This window comes from Dasypus novemcinctus, chromosome 3, assembly GCF_030445035.2.
Source record: "Dasypus novemcinctus isolate mDasNov1 chromosome 3, mDasNov1.1.hap2, whole genome shotgun sequence".
In the NCBI taxonomy this organism is placed as follows: domain Eukaryota; kingdom Metazoa; phylum Chordata; class Mammalia; order Cingulata; family Dasypodidae; genus Dasypus; species Dasypus novemcinctus.
Genome location: NC_080675.1, coordinates 3371767 through 3385668, shown reverse-complemented (window position 1 = coordinate 3385668; position 13902 = coordinate 3371767). Strand labels below are relative to the sequence as shown.

Genomic DNA, 13902 nt, shown 5'->3' with positions numbered 1-13902 from the left:
CTATATTTTAATAATCGTTATCCTTGTTGGGTGAAATGATACCTCATTTTGGTTTTTACTTGTCTTTCCCTAATGACTGCTGATACCAAGCATCTCTTCAAATGCTTATGGGCTATTTTTATATCTTTTTTGGAGAAATGTCTATTCAAGTCCCTTGCCTATTTTTTATTTTTTTTTAATTTATTTCCTCCCCGCCCTGATGTTTTTGATGTCTGTATCCATTCGCTGTGTGATCTTCTGTATCTGTTTTTCTTTTGGTCTTCTATTCTCATCTTTCTTCTCTTAAGATTCACCAGGATTCGATCCTGGGGACCTCTGATGTGGAGAGAGGTTCCCTGTCAATTGTGCCACCTCAGTTCCTGGTCTCTGCTGCACTTTGCTGTGATTCTCCCCTTCATCTCTCTTTTGTTGTGTCATCATCTTGCTGCGTGACTCACACGGCACTGGCTCATTGCGCGGGCACTCAGCTCACTGTGCAGGCATTGGCTTGCTGCATGGGCACTGGCTCACCACACGGGCACTGGCTCACTGCGCAGGCACACTTTCTCTTCTTTTTACCAGGAGGTCCCAAGGATTGAATCTGGGTCCTCCCATGTGGTAGGCGGAGGCCCTGTCACTTCTGCTTCCCTTTACCCAGTTTTTTTTTTTTTTTTAAGATTTATTTATTTCTCTCCTCTCCCCCTCTTCCCCTGTGTCTGCTCTCTGTGTCCATTCACTGTGTGTTCTTCCGTGTCCGTTTCTATTCTTGTCAGCAGCATGGGAATCTGTGTTTGTTTTTGTTGCGTCATCTTGTTGTGTCAGCTCTCTGTGTGTGCAGCGCCATTCCTGGGCAGGCTGCACTTTCTTTCGCGCTGGGTGGCTCTCCTTATGGGGTGCATGCCTTGCAGGTGGGGCTCCCCTACGTTGGGGACACCCCTGCGTGGCATGGCACTCCTTGCGTGCAGCAGCACTGTGCTTTTGGGCCAGCTCCACACAGGTCAAGGAGGCCCAGAGTTTGAACCGCGGACCTCCCATCTGGTAGATGGATGCCCTATCCATTGGGCAAACTTGTTTGTCCTTTTGTTGTTGTGTTCTGGATGTTAAACCCTTGTCAGATAAATCATTTACAACTATTTTCTCCCATTCTGTAGGTTATCATTTTACTTCCTTGGTAATCTTCCTTGATGTGCAACAGTTTTTAATTTTTATGAAATCCAGTTTATTTTTTCTTTTGTTGTGCATGCCTTTAGTATCATATCTAAGAATCCATTGTTTAACCCAAAGGTCTGAGGATTTTCCCATTTTCTACTATGAATTTTATAGCTTTAGCTCTTACGTTTATGTCATTGATCTCTTCTGTGTCAATTTTGTCTGTGGTATGGGTGGGAGTCCGACCTCCTTCCTTTGCATGTGGCTCTCCAGTTGTCCCAGTGCCACTTTGCACATGGCTCTCCGGTTGTCCCAGTGCCACTTTGCATGTGGCTCTCCGGTTGCCCCAGTGCCACTTTGCACATGGCTCTCCGGTTGTCCCAGTGCCACTTTGCACATGGCTCTCCGGTTGTCCCAGTGCCACTTTGCACATGGCTCTCCGGTTGTCCCAGTGCCACTTTGCATGTGGCTCTCCGGTTGTCCCAGTGCCACTTTGCACATGGCTCTCCGGTTGCCCCAGTGCCACTTGTTGGGGAGCCTGGTCTTTTCCCATCGAGTGGACTTGGCATCCTTGTTGAAAACCAAGTAGCCATGGATGTTGGGTCTGTTTCTGGACTCTCAGTTTGGTTCCATCGGTCGCTGTGTCCTAGGGCAGCACCACACCGTTTTGACTGCTGTTCAGGTTTTCATTTGGTAGAAGCCGTCTGGGTGGTAGCAGTGAGTAAGCAGTGCTGAGAAGTGCAGCCCACACCCGTGGGGAGAAGGCACCCTCCAGGACAAATCCAGCCGAAGCTCGACAGGGCACGGTGCCGAGAGGATGCTTACTTAGGAACAAAACCAAGAAGAAGTCAGATGTTAACAGGGGCACTTTCAGAAGGTCCTTGTTACTTTGTTCTTCGTGTTTCCTGATGGACGGTGGCAGTGTGTCCCGCCTGCCGACACGCTGCTGGGCGCTGAGCAACGTCCACCCATTTGAAAGGCCTGGGGGTGTGCCTGGGTTTTGTCCGCTTAAATGAGGGTTTCTTTAACCCCAGACACTCTGGTTCAGACCAGAAGGGTAAGCCCCTCTGTCCTGGTGGTGCAGCTTCTAAATCAGAGGACACTGGGCTGCCCTCATGCCCGGGAAGGGCCCAAGGAGGGTGTACTTGAACTTGTCTTAGGGGAGGCACCTATGTTAGGTCAGCACCTTTCATGAGGGAAGAGGTAAACAGGTGCCAGCAAGCAGAAAAGCAAAGCAGGAAGTGACAGTCCAAAGAGAATTCTGAGTTCATAAAATTGATACAGCAAAGGAACATTGAGACTGTGAATGCAGCGAGTCATCTGATGGCAGCAGCGAGTCATCTGATGGCAGCGGCGCACAGCATTTCCATTGTCCGAAAGCAGCGCGGAGCAGAATTCCTGCTCCTGGGACCTACCGCCTTTCCCACCAGAGATTCTCTGAGACCTGGAAGGAACTGTTTCTCCCAAGAAAGAGGACCACGCCATTGGCTTGGGTTCCTGACAGGAAACACACCCGCAGCCAAGCCCCTCGCGCGCCACCTGGCTGTGCAAGGGGCCCCTGCCCCGCGCGGCTGACTCCAGCCATGGTCACTGTCGCGGCTCACGCCCCCGGGTCGCAGTGTGCCCCTCGGCACTGAGCTCTGCACGGCGTGTGCGGACGCGAAGCCTCGCCAGGCTCACGTGCAGGGTCTGCGCCCTCTTTGGAACGTGCTTTTTCCTTCAGTAACAGGAGCAGGGGAAGAGCTGGGAAGCTGGATGGACATTTCAGAGGACACAGATGCTCCAAGCACCCACTGGGCACCCATGTGCTGGGCTGGGCCCTGGGCAGAGTGACCAGTTGTGGGCACCTCCCGCTGTCAGCATGCCCTTGGACGAGCAGCGAGACCCCCGGAGGGTCTGCCTGGGCTTCCTGGGCACTGCGGGAGCCGAGGAGCTTTGCAGGGAGGCGGTGTGAGCGGGTTCTCGGCTGTGTGGGCATTTGCCACCTTAGGGCGCCTGCGCTGGGCAGGGAGCACGAGCGGGCCAGGGACTTGGGGTTCTTCGCACCGCGCTGCTCAGCAGGCGGCTTCAAAGGGAAAGGGGTGGAAGCCCCCTGGTGCTGGGCAGGTGGCAGCGCCTGGGGACAGGGCAGGCTGCAGGAAGGCGGGAGCCGATCAGAGCCGGGGGGTGGAGGCACAGGTGGGACCAGCACCTGCCGCCGGCCTGGACCAAAGTGCTGGTAGGGGTCACCGCCGCCACCTGCCACGCCCTCACATCCCTTTATTGCCCAGTTTTTGGCCTTTCCCTTCCCCTGCTTCACAGCCTGCACCCTCTTTCTGTTGTCCTGGTGACCCACTACGCACCACCCAAAACTTACAGCAGGTTGGTTATTGCCTCGTCATGTGGTTGTGTGGGTCAGGACGCGGCGACAGGACGAAAGGGTTGTGTGGGTCAGGACGCAGGGCCTCGGCTGGGGTGGCCGCGCAGAGGGGCCGCTCCGCTCCTGCACAGCACGGGGCCAGGGCCCTGGAAGGCCCAGAGCTGCTGCAGGGTCAGGCAGCATCGCCCCGGCCAGCCCAGACGGGGGGCGCTGCCGGCCTGTCCTGGGCTCTTCCCCGCCGCGCGCAGCAGGGCAGCCACGTCCTTTGTGGCTTTGCTTCTGTAATGGCCTTTCGTTCAGCTTTTTACTTTGAAGACCTTAGACCGACAAACCCTGCGGCCCTGCCCAGCCCCCACTGCTAAATCCCCCCTTCTGCTCCATCCGCATCACCTCGTGTGGGGGGTCATTCTGAGCCCGGCCCCTGTGCAGGTTCTCCTGCGATTCCACGGTGCTGTCCTCGCTCTGACCAGCCCTCTGGTCGGCGGTGGCCCCCAGGCAGCCCCGGCCCCGCCGACAACCACCTCAGGGACATCTCTCGCGCCTTTGTCCCCTTGGAGCTGCGGCCGTCCCTCCCGTCCTGGGTCCCTCACGACCTGCCTTTCTGAGCATCGGTGGAGCCTCGACCTGGTCGTGTGGGCCCGAGGGCAGGGGCTGTGTCCACACCGCCTTGCGCCGTGCGCCCACCCGCCCTGCTGCCCCCAGCCTGAGCGGACCGACGGTCTGCGTTCTTCAACCCCCGTCCTCCCTCTCTGCAAAAACAACGTCCCCCCGCGCCCTGCCCTGAGGAAATGCCCCTCCTGTTCCAGCCTGCTGGGGTCACCCTGGTCAGCGTCCACTCCAGCCCCAACGACCGGATGCTGTGGGCACTCGACAGCAAGTGGAACGTCCACGTGCGAACTGGCATCACCGAGGAGATGCCGCTGGGGACTGCCTGGGAGCACGTGCCAGGTAGGAGCAGGCCAGCGCCTCCCTGATGCGGCCTGGGCCCTCAGGGGCGTTGCCACCTCCTGCCTGGGGCATCAGCCCAAGGGAGCGGACAAAGGAGTTCTTAACCGCACTGCTTGTTGGAGCAGCCAGCCTGCGTCCTCGGCCTTGGGGGGAGGAGGCAGCTTTAGACTGGGCTCCCCAGCCCTGCTGCTCCACAGGGCGGCCCGGCCCCTCGGCTCCCAGCCCGGCCCCTCGGCTCCCGGCCCGGCCCCTCGGCTCCCAGCCCCTGAGCTCCCAGTCTGGCCCCCAGGCTCCTAGCCCAGCCCTTCGGCTCCTGGCCCCTCGGCTCCCGGCCCACCCCCTCGGCTCCATCCAGACCCGGTGCTGGCACTCTGCACCTCCCAGAAAGCCACAGCCTTCTGCCCTGGGGTCCAGGGTGGCCCCCGCAGCTGAGCAGCAGTGCCCGTGTTGCCCGCAGGGTTACAGGCCTGTCAGCTGGCACTGAGCACGAGGACCGTGTGGGCCCGCTGCCCCAACGGCGACCTTGCCCGGCGGTACGGCGTCACCGACAAGAACCCAGCCGGAGACTACTGGAAGAAAATTCCTGGGAACGTGCTGTGTTTCACAGGCAGGTTTCCGGGGCCCAGAGGGGTGTGCTGGGGGCCCGGTGGGGTCAGGGCTCTCCTTGGGGGTGTGGGGTCATGACCTGGGGATCTCAAGGTTCTGCTCTCCCAGAGCAGGGCGGGCGGCAAGACCCTGCCTGCAGGAGCCCGCGCTGTGCCCAGAGGGGTGGGCCCTGGGCAGCCCTCCTCCAGGCTGAGGAGACTGAGGTCCAGGGTGGAGGCAGGGGCCGCACCCCCGGGGGCTCACAAGCATGTGTGCTGTCCCTGCAGTGACCTCGGCCGACGAGCTGTGGGCCGTTGGGCCCCCTGGCTGCCTGCTGCAGCGGCTGACCAAGACTTTCAGCCACTCACACGGCCCCCAGAAGAGCGGCCTCTCCACCGCCGCGCTCCGTCCCGAGGACTTGGAGGACGAGTGGGAGGTCATCTGAAGGAGAGGGGTGGGGCCGTCGCTCAGGAAGGACAAGGGCATCTGGGCTGCTCTCTCGGGCGCGCCGGGCCAGGGGGGCGCCCACACTTGCTTTCATCCACGTTTGTTTCCGTCTCGTTCCACCGCCCACTGCCTCAGCCAAGGGACATGAGGCTGCTGCTGCGGCCACATGGGCAGACCTTCCCGGGTCATTCGGTCCCCTGCACGCCCACAGCTGTCCATGTCCTGCAGCCACGACATCCAAGCTCCACGTGGGAGATGGCACAGGGCAGCCTCTTGCAGGGCAGGATGGGGTCAAGGCCAGGGGCGCCACGAGCCACCATAGGCCACCCAGACCACGCGGTGCTGCCGTGCACGTCAGCGGGCTGCAGGCAGAGCTTTCCCCCCAAGCAGCATTCCCGGGGGGCTGCGTGACCGTCTCATGTCCGTGGGCACAGGCCCAAGCACACCCTCCGTGCTGGACACTGCAGCAGGGCGAGGCAGGCTGTGTCTGAGACGTGGGGCGCCAGGCCTGGGCGCAGGGCTCGCCCACAGCGCACCGCTGTCTCCCTGCTACACCGCGAGTGGGTGTCCCACCACAGGGACGCACTTCAGAATCAAATAAAGGAGCCTGCAAGTGTGCACGTGTCCAAGCCGTGTCGCTTCCACTGAGGCAGGGTGGCCCGGGATGGTGCCGGCAGACATAGGGAGCTGCGCTGTCGGCTGGTCTAGAGGTGTCTTGGGAAGATACCTGGGAAGCACTGCTGCTGGACTCGAGAACCAGCCCCAGCCTCAGGATGGACCTACGGACCACGGCCTGGTTTGCCTGTTGTGCTTCAACCTGTATGTGATACCTCACTTTAACCTGGCAGATTTAGAAGAGAGCAGATTTTCTGAGACCAGTGGAGGCCCTTTTGTCGCTTCCCATGGTCACGCTGAGCCTGTGCTGCCCTTGGCCGCAGCTCTGGAGGGGCAGCATCTCTCCGCCTGGCCCTGGCAGGCAGGGCGGCCGCAGGGCCTGTGGCCAACTCTGCGGCAGCCCAGCCCCTTCAGCGGGCAGTCGGGGCCGATGGCTTAGGGGCTCGGCGCCAGTGTCTGCTGTGGTCACACTAGGGCGCCCTTCCTTGGGTCAGCATGCAGTGCCCACTCCTCTCGCTGGCCTCGGAGCCTGGGGACCAGCCAGCCGTGCTTCCAGGCCCACCACCCTCTCCCTCCTGGAGCCAGTCCCAAGAGCACTGCAAGCCGGCAGCTCTTTCTAGCCCGCCTGGCTCGGGGCCTTCTACACGTAAGGAGCGCAAGGGCCCCGGGCCATGGGGGAGAGCAGGAAGCACGCTGGGCAGGGTCCAGCAGCGCGAAGGCCTGCAGAGGGCCGCTGGAATCCTAGGTCCTGCTCACAGTCCACTGTCAGAGAACCCTTCCTAAAAGTTCCCTGTCACCAGGGGCAGCCCCAGCCAGGACCGCAGCCACCGCCAGCCCCCACAGGCAGAGCTCCCTGAGCTGTCCCCGGTCTCCAGTGCAGTCCAGCCCACGTCAAGGTGACCATCTTAAAGTGCTTTCTGCATCAGTGTTCCGTAGTTTTCTTTCTGGTTTTAATTTTTAGGTGAGCTTTGAGACAGTGCAACGCAGTAGGCTCTCCCCAGGCCTGCCAAGCGTGCTGTTCGAGCCAGGAGGAGGCCGTCGGTGGCCTGGTCCCCTGCCAGGGGTGAGGGCGGAGGCCTCTCCTGGTGCCGCACTGCTGTCATGCTGGAGCGGCCAACGCAGGGCTAGGAGGCTCGAGCCCCTGGCCAAGTCTCCAGCCCAGCAGAGGTGCCCACGGGAGAACAGCATGCAGCTGGAGATCTGTTCTGACGGTGGCCGGGCAGATGACGTAGCAGAAAATGATGGCCATCGTGGAGAGTGGGCAGGCTCCACAGAAAACAGAAAGGAGACCCTGGCTAGAGGACAGCATGTGTGACGTTCCTGAGGGCAGCTGTGCAGAGAGGTCACTGCTTTCCAGGGCACTTTCAGGTTTAACTCAACGTCAGTCCAAATCCCACTTGGGTTTTGGTGCTGTTGGGGAGGCACCCAGAGACTGATGTCAGCACCCCTTGTCTGCCAGCCACGCCCCGGCCCCCTTGCAGCTGCATGGCCTTGTTAGAGCCCGGTCCGTGACCTGCCCACGGTCATACAGGGACCCCGGCTCTGCGGGACCCAGGCCGCTGCCATTTGGCATCACTCCCTGCTGCCACCTGGAAGGAGGAACAGGTGAGAGGCAGCTGGAGGGAAGTCGGGGCAGAGCCCACCTGTACCAGGCAGGCCGGGCCCAGGAGCGGGCACAGGACAGGTGCGACCAGACCCCACAACGTGCCCAGGACGTGGCAGGGTGGAGGCGGCGCCGCCAAGCCAGAAGGGAGCAGCTAGGGGAGCATTCCGTGTGGCTCCTCACTGAAACCCAAATTAGCTGAACGAAGAAGGGACTGTACACACAGGGGTCCCAGCGCCTGCCTTCTGGATGGCAAGGGCTTTCAAAGTTCACATGTGATGGGAAAAGCCATGTAGGAAATAAGTACATAGAGTTCTTCAAACTGCAGAAGTGCCACTAAAAACCCCACCTCAAGTCAAAAAGCTAAGTCACTGCTCCACTGTGGCATCGGTGTTGAACATGTACCTTAAAAACTCGGATAAACCAGTGGGGGAGTCCTTCAGACTCAGGTGGACAGAGAAGACGGGCTGCGGGGGAGGCCCGTGGAGGGGGCACAGCTCCGGGGCCCCGCAGGACACGCTGCCCGCACAGGCTCTGGGAACCCCAGCGCGGCCGCAGCGGCCTCAAGAGGGTGGAGTGGGTGAGCTCCACCTCCCCTGCCCCCTGGGGGCAGCCTCCTTCACACCTACCTGCCCAGGGCCCTCAAGGTGACAGCTGGGGCTGCTCTGGGATGAGTGCAGGCAGCTGGGGACCTGCCGGGTGTACCCCCACCACCACCAATTTCACGCCGTGGTGCTGCAGCTCTTGGGTTTGGGGGTGGGTGGTCCTGTGGTTTGGGGGAGCGTCACCCCCATACCACGGTGGGGGGGGCCTCCTCCCGCTCCCAGCCTTTCTGTAGGTGGGAAAGTTCTCATCCAAGGGGGGCGCAGGGCGGTGCCGGGAAGACGTTCTCTGCAAGAAGCGGTCAGTGGCCGCCAGGAGCATACACCTCTTTGTACCTTTTGGATTATGAGCCACATAAATATTTATTCCGAAAACAAAATAAAAAACGTAGTCCTAACATGAACTCTTCGAGATATCAACACTTGATCACTGAAGACTTCCTAAAGTTTATATTTACAAAATGTTTTACAATGTGGGGATATAGTTGTACTACTCTCAGTTTAAAAATACTAAACTGTGTGATTTCATGTATGTAAAAAATATATATGCATAAAAATTTTGTTAACGTATTTCTGTATATGCAGAGAAAAAAACTAAAAAATTACACCCAAATGCTGGTCCTGGTCTCAGCGGCGGCCCCTTTTTTGGCTGAGGCGGGGAGGCTGTTGGCAGGGACGGGGCACCCTGGCTGCTCGGGGCTTATCAGGGCGGGGTGGTGCCTCCCGGCGCCGGCTTCCTGCCCTCACGGCTTCACTAGTCGAGACTTGACCTGAGTTTCTCCAGATCCTGTGGAGAGCGAGGGCGGCGGGGGCGTGGGCCCCAGAGCTCCCTGCCGGCCGGCTCTCCCCAGGCGCCTGTTAACCCAAGGGGAATGAACTGAGCAAATGAGCCCAGGGGCTCTGGGCTAGGCAGAGGCGGAGCGGCTCCTGCCAGGTCCTGGGCCCCCAGATACCCCGCGGCGCTGCCTATCTGCCCCGCACACTTGGCCGCCAGGTCAGCACTGCCGCCGTCCGCACCTGCTCCCACCCAGGGTGGGGCGGCAGGGCCTGGGTCCTGGGCTACCCTCCCGCCCTCCCGGCCAGGTGGACCCTCCTCTCCACCCAGGGGCCGCTTCCCAGCTGTGCCCCCCCCACCCAGCCCTTGAGGGCAGGCCCCCGGCACCACCCTTCTCTGTACGTGCTGCTGGGCCTGTGGGCCCCACCCTGGCACTTCCCACCTCACAGGACCTTCCCGGGGCCAATGGTGTCCTGCCTGGCAGCATGGGGCCCCAGAGCCAGGGGTGGCTCCCCAGGGAGCCGGGGGCAGCTGTGGGTTTGGAGGAAGCACCGAGGGGGCCGCAGCCCTCCATGTCCCCTGGGTCATGGGCCTAGGAGGGGGGGTGGCCTGAGCAGTGTGCATCCCCAGTCCCCTCAGGTGCCCAGGCCTTCCCCAGGAGTTGCTGCTGGGCATCGGGGCCAGACCCCCCCAGGCACGCCTGCCCCCGGCCGTTATTCAGTGTGGCCTGGGACCCTCTGGGCACCTGGGGCCTCCTGCACCCAGGCCTGGGGTGGGGATAAACAGCGCTGTCCTCGGGCCCTGCACGTCCATTCTGAGGCTACTTAAGGACACAACACGAGACCCAAGGCCCCCTCCCAGGACACTGGTAACTGGAACCAGGGAGCTAGGACCCGTCGTTGGCCTCACCCCTAGACGGCTCGTGAAATCCCAACCAGGGCGCAGCTGCCGGCTGTGGGGCCCGTGGAAGTCCCCCAAACCCCTTTGAGACAGGAAAACAGGCCCAGCACAGGGCACGGGCTTGTCAAGGTCACCCTGAGCAGAGGTGGCAAATCCACAACTAGCCCCCAGGCAGGACTTGCCTCTGGCAGCCCAGTGCCAGGTGCCAGGTACCTGCTGCCACACCCCAACCCCCTGGGCCGCCAGGGGTGTCCCCAGGGCTGCGGGGGAGGGTGGGCTGCGGGCGCCCCCGCCTGGCACGGGCTGAATGCCAGGGCCAAGGAACTGGCAGCAGGCGGCCTGGCAGCCCTCCCCGTCCAGGGCTCCGGCAGAGCCTTTCCCGTAAGTTCCAGCAGCGCACCATTAGCCCCTCTGCTCATCCAGCAAGGCCTGGGCAGTCCTGTGGGGGGTCCCAGGGGCCCCGACCACTTGGCCTGGGGTCACCCAGGTTCTCTGCAGGTCCTCAGAGTCACGGCTCTTCTCAAGGACTTCCCGTGGAACCCAGCTCCCCAGGCCAGGGAGGGAGGTGTGCCCAGCAGTGCAGCCCCATCCCCGTCACCGGGGGGCATCCCCCTGCAGCCACCGGGGCCCAAAGGAAGGCACACCCAACCCCACCTGAGGGGGGTGCTGGGGGCCAGAGGCAGCAGCAGCAGCTGCAGTGGCCAATGGCCAAGGTACAGGCAGGAGCCCAGGACCACCTGGTGTCTGCTGGGGGGACAAGAGACAAGTCTGGGCCCGCATGGACAGCCGTGGGAGGAGGGGCGTCCAGGGAGGCGGCAGGCAGTTGGCAGAGTGGGAGAGACAGGCTGGGCCGTGCCAGGCGCAGGCTGGGCTCCGGAAGGCCCAGCGCCAAGATGGCCGTCAGCCCCCATGTCCAGCCCTCCATGTCCTGCTTCTCCCACGGCCACCACCCGGGAGCCCTGGGTGAACTTCCCTTAGCAGCTCCAGTCGCAGCAGACCCGCCCAGCGCTCGCAGCTGTCCAGTCCAGGCCCAAGAGCAGCCACGCTGACGCCAAGGAGGCACACGTCCAGGTCTCCTTGCGCAGCCACCTTCTGACCAGCTCGGGGGTCACTTCCTCTGGGAAACCTTCCTGGAGGCCCTGCTCCCCACCCCTTTGGGGTCGCCCGGCCCCTGGGCCCCTGCTCAGCACGGGAGGGTGACCCACCCACACGCCCGCCGCTTGGCGCCCAGCCCCGGACGCAGGAAACCGAGGCCGAGTGTGCGTACAGAGATGACTATATGTCAAGGGCCGGCTACAGCACGCACAACACCGCGTTGTCCCCCCGGTCCCGGGGCGCCCCGGCGGCCTAGCCCTTGCCGGAGAGGTCCAGCGGCTGCAGGAAGGGCGGCAGCGGCAGCTCGTCCAGGGCCTCGGGGAAGCGGCCCGGGGCGATGGCAGCCACCAGCACCTGCATGGCGCGCGCAAAGAGCGAGGGCGGCGCCAGCCCCGCCAGCCACTGGAACTTGTCCTCGCCGAGCAGCCGCCGCCAGCGCGCGGGGTCGCCCCGCAGCTCGCGGCGGGCCGGGCCGGCGGCGCCCGCGGGCGTGTACAGCGCCAGCAGGTCCAGCAGCAGCAGGCGGCGCGGGCGCGACTCCACGGGGCCGGCGGCGGCGGAGCCCTCGGCGGCGGGGCCGGCGCCCGCGTCGCGGCCCAGCTGGCGCAGCAGCAGCTCGAGCGGCGTGAGGCCGCCCGCGTCGCGCAGGCCGGGCGAGGCGCCGTGGCCGAGCAGCAGGAAGAGGCACTCGGGCCGCGCCAGCTCGCAGGCCAGGTGCAGCGCCGTGCCGCCGCCCTCCACGCGCCCGCAGCCGCGCCGGTCCAGCAGGCGCGCGCGCTCCTCGGCCGGGAAGTCGCGCAGGGCGCGCAGCAGGCGCCGCAGGATGGCCACGCGGTTGTAGCGCACGGCCAGCGCCACGTGCGGGCCCGGCGCGGCGCAGCAGCGGAAGCCGGCGCTGGGCGGCGCCAGCGCGCGCCGCGGGAAGGTGGCGAGCAGGTAGTGCGCGTAGGCCTGGTGGTCGTGCACGAGCGCGTAGAGCAGCGCCTCGGACGGCGAGTAGGCGGCGGCGCGCCCGCGCTCGTCCCAGTGGAAGGCCTCGCTGGCGCGCATGTCCTCCAGCAGCCACACGGGCAGCAGGTCGCGCACGGCCTGGTAGAAGGCGAACGACGACCGGCGGCACTGCTTCTGCGCCTGGGAGCGCGCTGCGCCCGCACCCTCGGGGCCGCCGTCCGCGCCGCCGCCCGAGCCGCCGCCGGGGCCCCGCGCAGCCCACGGCATGCTGGCGCCTCGGGCCTCACGGCATGGGGCCGCGGGAGCGCCTGCGGGAGCACCTACGGGAGGACAGAGAGGCGGTGAGGGGCGGGGCCGTCCCGGACCCTCGCACCTACCTGCGGCCCTTCCCGGCTTCCTGATCTCCGGCCCCAAATGGGCGCTGCGCCCTGGCTCCCCATCCCAGGGCCCCTGCTCCATCCTCGCCCACCGTCACGGCCCTCCAGTCCCTGCCCTCTGGCCTCCCCACACCCTTGTCCAAGCCGGGGACCTGCCCGCCGGCGCACCAGCACCTGCTCCCACCTGGAGGCCGCATCTGTGGCTGCGCCCCAGCAGGCCCCAGGCCGGGCCCCTGCCCCTGTGCGGGCTGAGTCCTGACCACGTGGGGGTGAGCGGCGGTCCCGAAGCCGCCACACTCAGACCCACCTGGTTCCTGCGCCGAGACGAGCCGGTGTGGCCGCGGGGCTATCACTCTCTCTGGCTGGGCCGCGGCTTCATCTGTAAGAAGGGGGTTCGGACAGCTGTGAGCCCCGTGCCCCCCAACACGCTGGGTGTTTGCCCACCTGTAGGCGCTCCTGGCACCCGAGGCTGGTGCGCACGGCACCGCAGTCTGCAACGCCCTCCGAGTCGGTCACCTCCGGTGAAGCGGGCGCTGCCATCCCATTTCCCAGCAGGGGACAGGGCCAAGGTCACTCGGCCAGCCCCGGGAGAGCCAAGCCAGAACCGGGGCTCCTGCCGCCCGTCTCAGATTCACTGCGGACAGGGGGGAGACCCCCCACCCCAGGGTGCCCTGAGCCCCCAGCGCCGGCCCGGCCTTTGACCCCTCACCCCGGCGGCCCCAGCTCCCCACTGCCCTTGGACCCAGGAGGGCCAGGCAGCCGGCTCCCCACGCCGGGTCACCATCGCTGGCCGTAACTGGGGCAGCTGCGCTCGGTGGGCCGCGGCCACAGCGCTCCTTGGGACGGCCCCGTGGCCAGAGGCCCCGCCCCCCCCCCAACACCGGCCTCCGCGCCCCCGTGGGCACGCGTGGGGCGCGGGCGGGTTACGTAAAGTTGGCGGCCCCGCGTCACCGGGCAGCGAGTCGCGGTCGCGGCTTCGGGCGTGGGAGGGGGCGCGCCGGGGCGCCCGCCAGGCCTCCCCGTCCCCCCGGGCATGGCCACCCTCCGGCCGGCGGGCCTTGGGGCGCGCGCCGCTAGGACCGCACCTGCGCGCGCGGGTGCGCGAGGCCAGAGGGGACCCCGGGCGGGGGAGGGGCACTCACCGGGGCCGCGGGCCTGGCGTCCTGCCCGCGCGGTGGCCGGAGCGCGCGCCGTCCCCGCGCGGGGTCCTGGCGCAGGCCGCACGGGCGCACGCACGGGCCGGGGGCCACGCCGCCCGCCGCGCCGCGCTCGGAGCCGCCCGGGCCGGGTCGCTGGGCGGCGGTGCGGGCGGCGGTGCGGGCGGCGGGCGGCGGGCGGCGCAGTGCGGCCCGGGCCGGGCAGGCCCGCGGGCCCGTCCGCCGCCGCCATTGGCCCGCGCCGCCGGGCCCGCGCCGCCATTGGCCGCCGCGCTGCACCATTGTTGCGTCACCGGGGGCGGGGCGCCGGGCGGGGCGGGCGGAAAAGTTGGGAGAAACTTGGGGGCGCGCGGGGCGGGG

At 64.9% G+C, this 13902-nt stretch overlaps 2 protein-coding genes across 4 annotated transcripts in view; one reads left to right on the top strand and one right to left on the bottom strand.

The window, feature by feature from the left end:
* TECPR2 (tectonin beta-propeller repeat containing 2) overlaps positions 1–8900 on the top strand; it is a 136847-nt gene extending 127947 nt beyond the window's left edge. For both annotated transcript variants that reach the window (XM_004483537.3, XM_004483536.4), the window contains exons 18-20: positions 4294–4435; positions 4893–5042; positions 5308–8900. In XM_004483537.3, the coding sequence (XP_004483594.2) occupies positions 4294–4435; positions 4893–5042; positions 5308–5465 (450 nt within the window). In that variant the 3' untranslated portion in view covers positions 5466–8900. The remainder of the gene's footprint in view (positions 1–4293; positions 4436–4892; positions 5043–5307) is intronic.
* Positions 8901–11222: 2322 nt separating this feature from the next.
* Positions 11223–13637, bottom strand: ANKRD9 (ankyrin repeat domain 9). 2 transcript variants are annotated; one of them, XM_058291407.2, is made up of 3 exons: positions 13528–13637; positions 12693–12764; positions 11223–12328 (listed from the first exon to the last, which is right to left on the bottom strand). In XM_058291407.2, the coding sequence occupies exon 3, from the start codon at positions 12273–12275 to the stop codon at positions 11310–11312; it is 966 nt and encodes a 321-aa protein (XP_058147390.1). In that variant the 5' UTR covers positions 12276–12328; positions 12693–12764; positions 13528–13637; the 3' UTR covers positions 11223–11309. The 2 variants fall into 2 exon arrangements, with proteins under 2 accessions (XP_058147390.1, XP_004483592.1); XM_004483535.4 differs by lacking the exon at positions 13528–13637 and adding an exon at positions 13095–13230.
* Between the last annotated feature and the right edge of the window lie 265 nt (positions 13638–13902).